The 14,262-nt window shown below is 40.5% G+C and overlaps 1 protein-coding gene across 1 annotated transcript in view; it reads right to left on the minus strand.

Annotated features, from left to right (window-relative positions):
• Nucleotides 1-11,550, minus strand: part of mrps31 (mitochondrial ribosomal protein S31) — a 36,822-nt gene extending 25,272 nt beyond the window's left edge. The window contains exons 1-3 of the mRNA XM_063054380.1: nucleotides 11,401-11,550; nucleotides 8,108-8,419; nucleotides 5,005-5,163 (exon numbers count right to left, since the gene is read on the minus strand). Of these exons, the coding sequence (XP_062910450.1) occupies nucleotides 5,005-5,163; nucleotides 8,108-8,419; nucleotides 11,401-11,459 (530 nt within the window). The 5' untranslated portion in view covers nucleotides 11,460-11,550. The remainder of the gene's footprint in view (nucleotides 1-5,004; nucleotides 5,164-8,107; nucleotides 8,420-11,400) is intronic.
• Between the last annotated feature and the right edge of the window lie 2,712 nt (nucleotides 11,551-14,262).

The following is a 14,262-nucleotide window of genomic DNA, read 5'->3' on the forward strand; positions in this document are numbered from 1 at the left end:
GGTATAATCAACATCTAAATAAGCACAAAAAAACATTTTAGTACTGTAACCCCATTTTTCTGCAGAATACATAATTTTTTTTTACAGAATACTCAACCTTATTTATCGCTTCCTTGTAGCTGCTACAACAGGCATAAAAACAAACTAATTCCAACTTAGGCTTTAGGCAAGGAAACTGAAAAGAGAGATCTGCAATGCAGTTGATACTGTTCACACCAAGGCAACACAGGCCAATCATGAACGATCCAGCCCACTCCTTATGTTATTTCCACACTATTTCCCAGGTTAAACTTTCTTATTGAAGCCTGTCATCAGGTCATTACACCCTCTGGCCTCAGTTCTGTACAGCACAGCAATAACTGGTTCCAGGCAGCAGAACCTGAGGTCACATCCTGAACTGCCTTTTGAATGGTCACTGCTATAAGATGCCATTGAACAGATCAGAGACATTTAAAAACAATCAAATAGATTTAAATAACTAAATAAACAAAAACTAAAAATTATTAGAATAGTCAGTTTAGTTTAACAGTTAACTATTAATATTAATTAAAAGCATGATGATTAAGTAAAATAAAACAAACCATTTACCTGTACTTACCGTATCAATTAAAGTTGGCCATTCCAATTGAATCGGAGAGGGAGGCACTGATGGCCTATGGTCTTGATTGAAACAGTGAATGCAAGAAAATACATTTGTATAACTTTATCTTCATGCTTTTAATTAACATATATATTTTCAATGTGTTTTAAGTAAATCTGGTCTCGGCCTCAAAGTCCACCTCATTCTGTTCTTGCACTGTAACATTTACCTGCATTGCACTTTTTCCAGAAGCTTTTACATTTTATTTTTCACTGTTATCGTATTCAATGTTCAATGATTTGATCTATATAAACAGTATGCAAGACGAGCTTTTCCACTGCATCTTGATACATGTGATAATAATAAAACAATACCAACGCATTAGTTTTGTTTTGACAGTGTTCTTGGACCTCTGGTGTACCTCTGACCTCTATGCAGGTGTAGAAATCAAAGACAAACTGACTAGAAAAAGCATCTCACTAATATTCTTTACTGAACTGCCGGGAAAAAAGTACATTTCTTGTCATTGTAACCCTTTAACTAAACATTTCTCATAGACTATGAATAGGGACATCTACTGGCAGCAGATTGGTATGACTTAAACTTCCAATTTGAAAAAACATACTCAGGGACAATATTCATGGTGATAGATAGGTTTCAACAAGGCTCATTTTTGAAGTGGGATTGCTCTTCAACTTCTTTTCAAAATGTAGTTTATCTCATGCTCTCAAGTTTACTTGGAGATATAACACATTACTGAGAGAACAGGAAACCTGATACCAGCTTAATTCTACTTTTTTAAGAAGGTCGAAGTCAAAATGCGGAAAGAATATGAGCAGTTTGCTCCTAGTTGTCTGCACAAGCTCGTCTGTGCTGAAGTTAAGGAATCAACACTCTTACAGTAAAATTAAGGTTTAGCAGAGAACTGGGGACTTTAAGAATAGATGAGGAATGGAAAAAGGACAGGAAGCTCACCAAGCCCAGTTGGAAGCATCAGCTCTTCATTACTGTAAAACCCAGCTTTGGTGCCAAAAAGAGTTGGGAATGGGAGTGAACTCGTAAGTGATAGAGAGGCAGTCAACATCTACTGAAAGGAACACTTTAAATACTTGCTCTAACATGATTATAAAAATATAAATTTCTATAGAAATATAGAAAATCTACAGCATAATACAGGCCGAACATGTACTCACTTTAGAAATTACCTAGGGTTACCCAGAGCCCTCTATTTTTCTAAGCTCCATGCACCTATCCAGGAGTCTCTTAAAAGACCCTATCATATCCGCCTCCACCGCCAGCCCATCCCAAGCACTCACCACTCTCTGCGTAAAAAACTTTACCCGACATTTCCTCTGTACCTACTTCCAAGCACCATAAAACTGTGCCCTCTCGTGTGAGCCATTTCAGCCCTGGAAAAAAGACCCTGATTATCCACACAATCAATGCCTCAGAAAAAGCCTCTAACTATCCACGCGATCAATGCCACATGTAGGATTATTTAAAAATTATTTTTTTCAGTAGACACAGCAGGTGGTCCATTCATTCCAAAGGCCAAGCATCCCCGGACGGGGCAAGGACAGCAACCGTTTGGCTTGCTCAGACTCGGATTGTCCAAATGAATGTAAAAGGTGAGTTTTCAGCGATCAGTATTTATCATCAGTGAGTATTCAAACAGACTCACAGCTCTCGCAGTTGTGGAACTATTTAGTGGCACTACTACATGGTAACATATGGTATCGTCTGCAGATATTTCTCACAGTGCCAATCGGGCCTCGGCTTATACAAACCAGGCAAGGGGCATTTCACTGCCAAAACTCTGGCAGTTTCAAAGCAACTGCGTTGGCCGACGTTCAATAACTCTGGAATCATCCCAGAGCATCGGGGTCAACAATGTAGGTCTTCCCAAATAAAATATCATGAGGTATTTTAAGTTGAAGGGAAACCACAACAAACTCCCAATTGTCCACCAAAGACTGAACATAAAGCTTGGTTAAAAACAACTTCACGTAATTACGTCATCATGTCCCCGATGTTGGGAAATGAATGACAATGCATTTTGGTAAAAGGAACAATAGTGCAAACTATTATCAGAATCGGGAGAAGGTTCAAACAACACGTCCTTGATGTGGGGCCACTCAACTTCACACACAACTCTCAGGGCTACTGACTAATAAGAAGCAAAAAAGGTCCTCTTGATTTTAACGTCATGTAACAAATCTTTCAATGGAAATTTAAACCACCCTTTTGTTCCATGTAATATTGACACATATATTAACTACATTTATTGTGCTTTCCTTCCCATTACCTGGAAATTCAATGACCTTGAATGTAAAGTGAAAATTTGTTTGTATTTCTTAAAATTTACGGTGTCACATTCGCTACCACAATGTGGTCTCTTTTTCATTGGAGATACCAAACACAGATTGGGTGACCTACTTTATACAATCCCCCCACCCCATACAGTCCCCAAAGTGACACTGGGACCTTCAGGAACTACCCTGCTCCCATTTTGACTTCTTTGTATTTGACCTTCAACAGCCCTAGTAGGGCTTCCAAACATTTTTTTAACGCCATGAACCATAAACTGAAGGGTCCGTGGACACCAGGTTGGGAACCCGAGCCCTAGGATCTTAATATTGAGCATTGTGCCAAGACAGTACTTAATTTCAATATTTTTTTTCCTTTTCTCTCCCCTTTTTGTTGTTTTTTTTTTAACCTGTGCCCTGACAACTTTGATCTGCATCTGTCACAAATATTTCCTCCATTTTCACTACCCCTCCCCTATTCAAAATTTAAAGTCCGCCATGGGTTATCCTCAGTTTTTGATTCTGATGGATGGTCTTTGCCCAAAAAACATTGACTGTCTCCTCACAGATGTTGCCTGACCTGATGAGTACCTCTAGCCTCTTCAAGTTCTTATGGTATAATTTTGTCTCCCCTATATGTCCTCAAAGTTTTAAAAGAAAACACATTTTGACCATCCCAATGGAGTCAATTCCACTATTCGATATATTGCGTCAGTTTCAAATATTATTTATATTCAATGCTGTCTTTTGCTCTTGGAAATGAACTGTTGATTCTTCTGTCTTTGCTGTGTTATTTAGGAACCACCAATCAATAGAAACAATTTCAATTGTAGAGTCATAGAAAATTACAGCACAGAATGGGCCCTTCAGCCCATCTAGTCCATGCCAAGCCATTTAAACTGCCTGCTCCCATGCAGCTGCATCAGAACCATAGCACTCCATACGCCCACCATCCATGTAGCTATCCAAACTTCTCTTAAACATTGAAATCGAGCTCGCCTGCACTATTTGTGCTGACAGCTCATTCCACACTCTCACGACCCTCTGAATGAAGAAGTTGCCCCTCGTGTTCCCCTTAACCTTTTCACCTTTCACCCTTAACACTTTACCACTGACAGTACTGCCACACAACCTCAATATAGAAAAAGCCTGCTGGCATTTATCCTATTTGTACCCCTCATAATTTTAACTCTCAAATTAGTGTAGTGTGGAATTGCCTTTTGATTTGAAGCTTAATCTAATTTAAAATTTAAACCAATCTTAACTATGGTCCTCATAGAATTGCCCCTAGTTTTTATCTTTCCTTTAAAACGTATCTGCATTCTGTTGTTACAAAATAAAACTCTCCATTTAGTGAGGAAATAGGATAAAACTCCTCATTCAACTTGGAAAATATCATTGTTAAGTAGATAATCTTGGTTTACTTTATGCATGAATTTTAAATCTTTCAAGCAATTTGAGGGAAAAAAAATTAAAAATGTACATTCTAACTTAATATTTGCCTACTGAAAGCTAATGATCGTATCATGAATGTAAGTTTAAATATTTTAAATTGCAATTTAAATATCCTGTAATATCTTTTATTCACTCTTTAGAATTACAAATTCTAAAAATATAACACAGATCCCACCCTGGGAGTTAGATAGTAGAGGTGGCACGATAGTGTAGGAATTAGCATAATATTATTACAACACCAGCGACCTGGGTTCAATTCCGCTGGTTTCTGTAAGGAATTTGCATCCTCTCCCTTGATCGCACTGGTTCCTGCAGGTCTGCTGGGTTTCTTCACATGGGTGCAATTGGACAGCAGAGGCTCATTGGGCAGGAATAGCCGTGACTGTGCTGTATCTTTAAGATAAAAACAAATCTAGATGGGACCATATAAGCAGAGTTTTGTACCAGTCATCTAGGATATGATTGACCTTCATTTTAACATAAGTGTAAACAGAGGCCAGTCACACCGTGTCAGCTCATTTAAGATTGAAGTTGAAAGCAGGGATTACTGCGCACATTATGGGGTGGTGGTGATGAGATAAATTAAGAAATCCAATTTAAAATTCACACACCATTTACAAGTTATTTTTCTTGGCGCTATTACCTTATGCAATGACCACTTACCCAATGTTGCTAACATCTCCATTTTTCTGTGCTTCTGTTTCTGATTCATGCTTTCTAAGCTGTTGAAGCAATTCTGACTCAATCTGTTTCTTGTTATGGGGCATAGATGATGCAACTGCTGAAGCTGCTGCCACGAGGTCTGGGCTTAATGTCTTGTTACTAAAATAAAATTGCAAATGTAGACTAATTAGTAACAAATCAATCGACACAATAGGAAAATTATCACAATATACCAAAGTAAATCTTTCAAAACTTTAAATATTACTCCATCAAACCTTGTTCCTTTAAAGACCTAACTTCTGACCCCAAGTGGGTAGCAACTTAAGTGCTATAATTGTATTCTGTATCTCAATAAGGGAAGAAAATATTAGCCACAGTACTTGCTCACTTATGGAATTACAGACAACTATCAGCAGAGGGCTATATTGTACATTCTCCATGACAACCAAAAACGACAGCTTTTTCGGCTAATCTGCTTCCATACTCCCCTGCATGTACTTTTTAAATGTGATGAAGGTTTGTGCTTCCACTACCCTTTCATGCAGTAAGATTTAGACTCCAACCACACCTCTACTGAATTTTCTTTTCCCTCAATTCTGCTGCAATCCTCATAGAGGGATCAGAAGTGGAGAGTGTGAGCAATTTCAAGTTCCTTTGTGTCAAGATCTCTGAGGATCTAACCTGGTCCCAATGTATTGAAGCAGCTATAAAGAAGACGATACAGCGGCTATATTTCATTAGGAGTTTGAAGATATTTGGTTTGTCAGCTAAAGCACTCGAAAACTTCTGCAGATGTACTGTGGAGAGCATTCTGACAGGCTACATCACTGTCTGGTATGGTAGGGCTACTGCACAGGACCGAAAGAAGCCACAGAAAGTTGTAAAATTAGTCAGCTCCATCTTGGGTACTAGCCTCATAGCATCCAAGACATCTTCAAGGAGCGGTGCCTCAAAAAGGCAGTGTCCATTATTAAGGATCCCCAGCACTCAGGACAAGCCCTCTTCTCAATGTTACCATCAGGAAGGAGGTACGGAAGCCTGAAGGCTCACACTCAGCGATTCAGCAACAGCCTCTTCCCCTCTGCCATCCGATTCTTAAACTGAACCTATGAACACTAAATCACTTTTTAAAAAAAATTTGTTTTTGCACTATTTTAATCTATTTAATATACACTATATGTACTTACTGTAATTGAGTTATTTATTTATTCTTTCTATGTTATCACATATTGCATTATACTGTTGCTGCTAAGTTAACAAATTTCATGACACATGTCGGTGATAATAAACATGATTCTGATTCTAATTCCTCCACTTGGTTACTGGCCAGTAAAGGAAATAGATTCTTCACATTCACCCAGTCAAGATTTGCCATAATTTTATGACATCATTGCAAAATAATCAGGCCCCAACTAGAGTAACACACAGAAAATGCTGGAGGAACTCAGCAGGTCAGGCAGCATCTACAGAGAGGAATAAAGAGACAACATATTAAGCTTTGATTCAACTATTCTGATGCCCTAGCAACCTTCTCAAACCTGCTCTGTACACATTCTAACGCCATCATATTTGTGCTGTAATTTGGTGAAGAAAACCATAGACAATATAAATAGTATTCTTTGTACAATTTGAACATGACCTCCTTTATTTTTTTCTTCATTTTTCAGTACTTGTTAACAAAAGCAAGGCTAGCATTTACTGTCCTTTTCCTAATTGACCTTGAGAAGATGACAATGAAAGGCCATCTTGAATTGCTACAGCCCATTTAGGTGAAGGAGTGGATATCGATCCAGTGGTGATGAAGGAATGGCTATATATTCGCAGATCAGGAACCTGCAGGCAATGTATTCCCATGCGACTGCTACCCTTGATCTTCTCGGATGGTAAAGGTTGCACAATTGTGGGGTACTGTCAGAGAAGCACATGCAAGCAACTGTGGAGCACTGTGTAGATGGCATGCTTTGCAACCATTATGTGTGATGGTAGAGAGAAAGACTATTCGGGGTTGTTAATGCAGCCAGGTTGCTTTGGCCTATGAAGCTTTGTGGCTTACTTCATAAAGGCATTTATCCCAAATACACTCTTAGCCATTTATTTACCTATCATGCCACTTGCAAGAATTTCCAAGATCCTACTGTTCCTATACACATCTATTTGTGCAGTGGTCCCCAACCTCCAGGCCGCGGACCGATACATTGCCACGAAGCGTGCAGGGATGCAGCGGTGGCCGGAACGCACCCAACACATCTTTAAGAAAAGAGCCGAAATATAACAAGCTAATTAATTACCTGGGTGCGTTCTGGCCACCGCTGCACCACTGCATTCTTCGCGGCAATGTATCGGTCTGCGGCCCGGAGGTTGGGGACCACTGTATTTGTGTATTCATTCGTCTTCTTTATCTTCCTCAAAAGCATTATCTCACAAAGCTTACTGGCCAAGTTGTGTCATCCAAACTGCTTTACTGCTTTTAATGTCTATGGGCATTAAATGATCACAGATCTGGGTCACAACATCTTCATGCTTGGCCTCCGTAGCTCATTGAAGGAGGTAAATATTAGCCATGGCTCTTAATCATTTATGGAATTATAGAAAATTATCAAAGGGCCATTTTACACAATGTTCATGCAACCAAAACCAAGAGCCATTTAAACTAATCCCACCCACTTGCCTAATTGTTCAAGCAACACACACAAAATGCCGGTGGAACGCAGCAGGCCTGGCAGCATCTATAGGAAGAAGTACGGTCGACGTTTCGGGCCAAGACCCTTCGTTGCCTAATTGTTGGCTGTTTGTCCTTCAACACTGTCAGGTGGCGTAGAATAAACCTTGAGGTAACAATGGCTGAGTTTTTAGTGCCACTTAACACCAATATGCCATTCTCCCACACGATAAACCAACCTGACTATTTAAAATATTTAACAGTCAAAATAATAACTTCAGAATTCTCCTTGTTTAATCATAACCATCAATAATTTCATTGTTCAAACTTGTTCAACTCCAAAAGCACTAGGTTGTCAGTATGTAAATAAGGCTCACTTGTTATTCTTAACAACAATTTTGAATTTGTGGTCTTTTATGGGATTCCAGTATATTTTTGCATTACCTTTGATTTTTAATTTCTTCAGTTGCATGCTGAAACATGCTGGTTGTGCTTTCCATGGTTTCTGGCTCGGCTTTCGTTTTATCCTTTACTTGGTCTGTTCTCAGGGCTCGCAACTTCCTCTTGGTGCTGATTTCCACTTTCATACCACCGATTAGGTTCAGCAAATCATCTCTCGCCTGCGGAGCAGCTTCCTTTTTCTCTGCATTTTCCTGCGGTTCTGGTGCCGTACCCCGCTGTATTTCATTGTCGTTTCTCAGCCCGGCAGAACCAGTAAAGATGGGCCTTTGGCCTGTTCCGGTCAGCAAGCACAAACTGAAGAGATAGAATAAATACAACCAGATTCATCAGAACGAAGGAGAGGTCATTCCTTTATTAACACCACCTATTCTCTTTTTTCTCAGCCACACCATCATTGGTTCGCCTTAGCACAGCTGCACTGTATCACACGCAAAAGAAGTCATTTAAAAAATCACATGTTTAAGTAAAGTTGCACAATAAAATCTCCAGCTGGTCAAGTTCCCTTTTTGTGACCCACTTTAAAGTATGACTCCATTTCTCAAATCTCACTTTAAAATAGCATATAAAAATATAAAAGAATGAAGTAATTAGAAAATATTTCTAATGTGCTGTAGGGTTCAAAGCACAATAATCCAGTTTGATGCTTTGGCGTAACACTGAGGGAAATGGCACTAAAAAGCAGGATCATTCAGAGTTGATATCAAGTCTGCCCATTTGATAACTCAGGTATACATTGGAAACCCCATGCCTCTCCAGTATATGAAAAGGACAATAGTATCAGCAAAACATCTCGGTCTGCAAGGTGTGCAAATACAGAAGATGAAAGCCTAAAATAAAAGACTGAAAATCTAGAAATTTTATACAATACTTTTTAAAAAGGAAATCCTTCACATCAATAGTCTGCTCATCATCTGATATTAGACACAATTATCGTTATTCCTCATTTTAAGGTAATTGCTTCTGTAAAAGGGCTCATTTACTTTTCAACAAATGTTAACTGTTAACTTTTAAGAGGTGTCAGTGGGTATCTATCTAAAATAGGAATGCATTCATGATCCTATCCTTAGTTTTTGCAATTTAAGCAGTGATGGGCTTTCCTGAACTTTTGCAGAAATGGTATTCCATAGTAATATTGAAATTTCATCCAGTATACTGATATTTACATATGATACTTGCACCTTCATTGTGGTAAAACGTCCCAAGGTACTTCACGAGAATATTGTCATACAAAATTTGACACTGAATCATGAGAGACATTAGTACCAGAACAATTTTCAAAAGCATCCCTTAAAGGTAGAGGTGCAGAAACAACTAGGGAAGAAAATTTGTAGGTGATAGGCACAATCCATTATTTTGTAGGTGATAGTAAAAGGTACAACTGGGGCAAAGAAAGCTGGATGAACAAACCACCAAAATTAGCAAGTTTGAATTACGGGAGTATTGTAGGATGGAGGTTGCAAATAGTGGGAAAATGTTTTTGTTTTGTTTGACTTGAAGCTAATCCACGTCTACCAGCAGAAAGCAGATGATTGAATGCAATGTGATGAGGGGTTTAAAATGAGCTGATGCTTACAGAATGAAAGATAACTAGTGTGGGAGTGGGTAAGTCTTGAGAAAGCAACAGCAGAGTTTCGCAAAAGATGAACTGAGGCAGATGCAGTGATAGATATTTTGGAGCTGGAGGTGGATTGTCATTGTAATGAAGAGGGATATGGGAATTGTAGCTAAAATTAATGTGGCTCAGCTTCAGACTGTAGCCAGGATAGATGGCAGAATTAGTAGCTGGCTGACCAGAAATGGAAAACAGGGGGACTCTACAGTACAAGCACACGGCTCACTGAAAGTGGAGTCACAGGTAAACAGGGTGGTGAAGATGGCTTTCGGCATGCTGGCCTTCATAAGTCAGGGCATCGAGTATAAAAGTTGGGAGGTCACAGTGCAGTTGTACAGGATGCTGGTACAACCACACTTGGAGGATGGTGTTCAGTTTTGGTCGCCCTGCTAGAGGAATAACATTACTAAACTGGTAAGAGTGCAGAAAGGATTTACCAAATGATGTCAGGACCTGAGGTGCTGAGTTATAGGATACTGGACAGGCCAGGACTTTATTCCTTATAACATAAGAAACTGAGTGGTGATCTTATAGAGATGTATAAAATTATGACAGGCATAAATAGGGTTAACACACTCAGTGTTTTTCCACAGATTTGGGGAATCAAAAACTAAAAGGGCAAAGATTTAAGGTTCGAGTGGAACCGGAGGGGTGATATTTTTCCACAAAGGGTGGTACCAATGTAGAATCAGCTGCCAGAGGCTAAGGCAGATACAATAACCAATTTAAAAAGACAGTTGGACAAGTTTGGAAGGTTATGAGCTTAACATTAGCAAATGAGTCCTGCCAAAGGGCTTCAGCCCGAAACGTCAACTGTACTTTTTTTCAATAGATGCTGCCTGGCCTGCTGTGCTCCTCCAGCATTTTGTGTGTGTTGCTCAGATTTCCAGCATCTGCAGATTTTCACTTGTGTATGAGCAAATAGGACTAACTTAGATGGGGTATCCTTGTCAGCATGGACCATTTGGGTCAAAGAGGCTATTTTCATGCTGTAAGACTCTATCTCATATAGTTCTGTATAAGAGAGGCAACTAGCAACCATGGGCCCAACATTGGTATCACTTTCCCAATTACATTAATGGTGTCCAAAAGAACTGATGTGACAAGTGTCTGGGGCGCATCTTAGATTAATGCATGGTGGGATGGGGGAGGGTGTTTACAGAAAAGGCAGCCATAAACACTGTTCTGTTTTGGATCTTCCATGGAAGCTGGTGCAGATGCTTTATCCGAACAAGCTGATCACATCACTAAACATGATGAAAGTCAGCACTTGCTGAAGATGTCCCAGCCTCTCATTAATATATGACTAATCCAATTCCATTTATGACCATTGGTGACCCTCCATTCCTGACGCCTGAGCATCCTGCAATTGAAGGATGGCCAAATCCTTGTGTTTGATTGCCATTTATCCGGCTCTTCTGTGATGCAAATGCTGGTCCATTCATCAGCTTTAGCCCAAATCTCATCCTTTATTCGTTCCTTCTCCTTCTCATCACTTCCACCAACCCCTCCACCCTCCCCCCCCCCCCCGCCATTTCCTTCTCATTACCACCTCTTGTCCCTCTCCCTATCCCGGCCCCTCCTCGCTTCTTCCCCATCATCTCCACGCCCACGTCCTCTCCCAACCCCAAACTCACTCCTTCACTCCCAACCAACACCTCACCCGCAACCCTGTCGCCGAGCTGCCCCACGTTTCAGCACCGACACCGCCGCCCTCTGCATCGCTGTAACTCCGGAGACAACCGCTTGCAGCACCGACTTTCACTTGTGCACCGCTGATACCGCTTCCCCCGGCAACAATCATCCAAACAATGATTCCGGCTTCACGGCACATCACCTCAGTTTCAAATGATCAAAGTCAATGAATGCTCTTCTTATAACCAAAAAGAACTTTGTGGAAATAGAATTATTATTTCTCTGTTTTGGCATGCTAAAAGGATAAAATTAAGCCTCAGCATAGAATTGTTTTAGAACATAGAACATAGAATAGTACAGCACAGTACAGGCCCTTCGGCCCACAATGTTGTGCCGACCCTCAAACCCTGCCTCCCATATAAGCCCCCACCTTAAATTCCTCCATATACCTATCTAGTAGTCTCTTAAACTTCACTAGTGTATCTGCCTCCACCACTGACTCAGGCAGTGCATTCCACGCACCAACCACTCTCTTGAGTAAAAAACCTTCCTCTAATATCCCCCTTGAACTTCCCACCCCTTACCTTAAAGCAATGTCCTCTTGTATTGAGCAGTGGTGCCCTGGGGAAGAGGCGCTGGCTGTCCACTCTATCTATTCCTCTTATTATCTTGTACACCTCTATCATGTCTCCTCTCATCCTCTCCAAAGAGTTAAGCCCTAGCTCCCTTTATCTCTGATCATAATGCATACTTTCTAAACCAGGCAGCATCCTGGTAAATCTCCTCTGTACCCTTTCCAATGCTTCCACATCCTTCCTATAGTGAGGTGAAATAAATAAATTCAAATAAATTTATTTGAATAAATAATGTGATTTAAGTGAATGGGCAGAATGGCAAATTGAAATTGGAATGCATACTTCTACTCAAGATTGCCAATTCAATTCTGATGTACTCCTGAATTCTTGATTGTGCTAAGTTTGATTATGCGACATTTAGCCATGATAACGCCGGTTCATATTCATCTGCATGACATTTCTCTACAGCTGTATTGTTTTCTGCATGAGTGTCTCTCTCTTCCCCAATTTTCTCTCAAACTAGGCCAATTTGAGATTTCCCCTGGTTTCAGTGAATGTCTGTTCAGAGAACCCTGGTTTCAGGTGTCTCTTTCCTAGGTTTTACAAGGTCCCAGTTATTTTGATTTCACAGATTACTGGTTGATTTCAGCCTTCACCCAAAATTCAGAGAAATAATTATAGAGACCACAAAGTTTCAAACACTGGGTTTTGGAAAACCCAATTTGCACCATCTCCAATTCCACAACTCCAACTACCTAATTTCGGAGCATTCCAAAGAGGAGAGACTAGACACTGCAGATCATTTCTCATACCGACATGGGTCAATGATGCCAATGCTTTTGATGTACTCATGGACTTTAAGCAAGGCTTTTACCAAAGTTCCATATGGCAAGCTGTTCAAAATAAATAAATATATATATAAAGCTCATGTGATCCAATGGAGAAATTATTTGCAAATTTGTTAAAGTGACAAGTATCAGAGGGTATGGCTTAGAAAGTTTACTTTGTGACTTAGAAAGCTATTACCGGTGGGATTCTACAGGATTTATTACTTGGCCACTTGGTTTCAAAGGTACATTTAATGTCAGAGAAATGTATACAATATACATCCTGAAATTCTTTTTCTTCGCAAATGTCCATGAAAACAGAGGAGTGCCCCAAAGAATGAATGACAGTTAAACGTTAAAACCCCGAAGTTCCCCCCCCCCCGCTCCCTCTCCCATGCACAAGCAGCAGCAAGGCAACAACATAGATTTAAACGTAGGGGGCATGGTAAAGAAGTTTACAGAAGATACATAAATTAGCCATATGGATGAGGAAAGTTTTAGATTGCGGGAAGATGTTGATGTCTAGTCGATTGCATGACCTATCAGCATATCTTTCGGATGCCTGAAATAAGTGGGGAGCACCTGACAGAAAACCATGCAGTCACATGCACACACCACACAGACAGTCACTGGTAAATGAAATGAAATTCAATGTATAGTACGTGAGGTGAGGTGCAATCAAAACAGAAAATACTAGAACAACTCAGCACTTCAGAAAGCACCTGTATGGAGAGATGTTGGAAATATCACTGGAAATGTTTTCCAAATTTTCGCAGTTGTGGAGAAACATCAACACTATAAAATGCTAGCTCAGTCTCCTCAGGGCGACTCTGGCCCTTCTTGTACACAGCCTCTGTGTTGGTGCTCCACTCAAGTCTGTCATCCATGTGCACCCCCAGGTACTTGTAGGTCCTCACCGCATCCACATCCTCACCATCAATAGTAACAGGGAGCATGCAGGCTCAGTCTTCCTTAGTTATCCATCACCATCTCCTTTACCTTACTGATGTTGAGCTGCAGATGATTTAGCCCGCACCATTTGACAAAGTCCTCCACCAGGGCCCTGTATTCATCCTCCCATTCTCCCTTTATACACCCACCTATTGCTGAATTGTCAAAGAATTCCTGCAGATGACATGACTCCGTGTTGTATCTAAAATCCGAGGTATACAGGGTAAACAGGAAGGGAGCCAATATAGTCCCCTGTGGGGCCCTGGTGCTGCTTATAGCCATATCAAACACACAGCTCTAAAGCTGCACAATCTGTGGTCTGGTTATTAGGTAGTCCATTATCCAGGACACAATGGAAGTGCCAACCTGTATTGAACGGAGCTTTTCCCACAGCAATGAGGGCTGTGTGGTATTGAAGGCACTTGAGAAATCAAAAAAAAACATGACCCTCACAGTGGTGCCCTGCTTATCCAAATGGGAGTAGGCTCTGTTCAGCAGGAAGATGACAGCATCGTCGACTCCAATGTGCTCCTGCAG

This window comes from Mobula hypostoma, chromosome 7 (assembly GCF_963921235.1).
Source record: "Mobula hypostoma chromosome 7, sMobHyp1.1, whole genome shotgun sequence".
NCBI lineage: Eukaryota > Metazoa > Chordata > Chondrichthyes > Myliobatiformes > Myliobatidae > Mobula > Mobula hypostoma.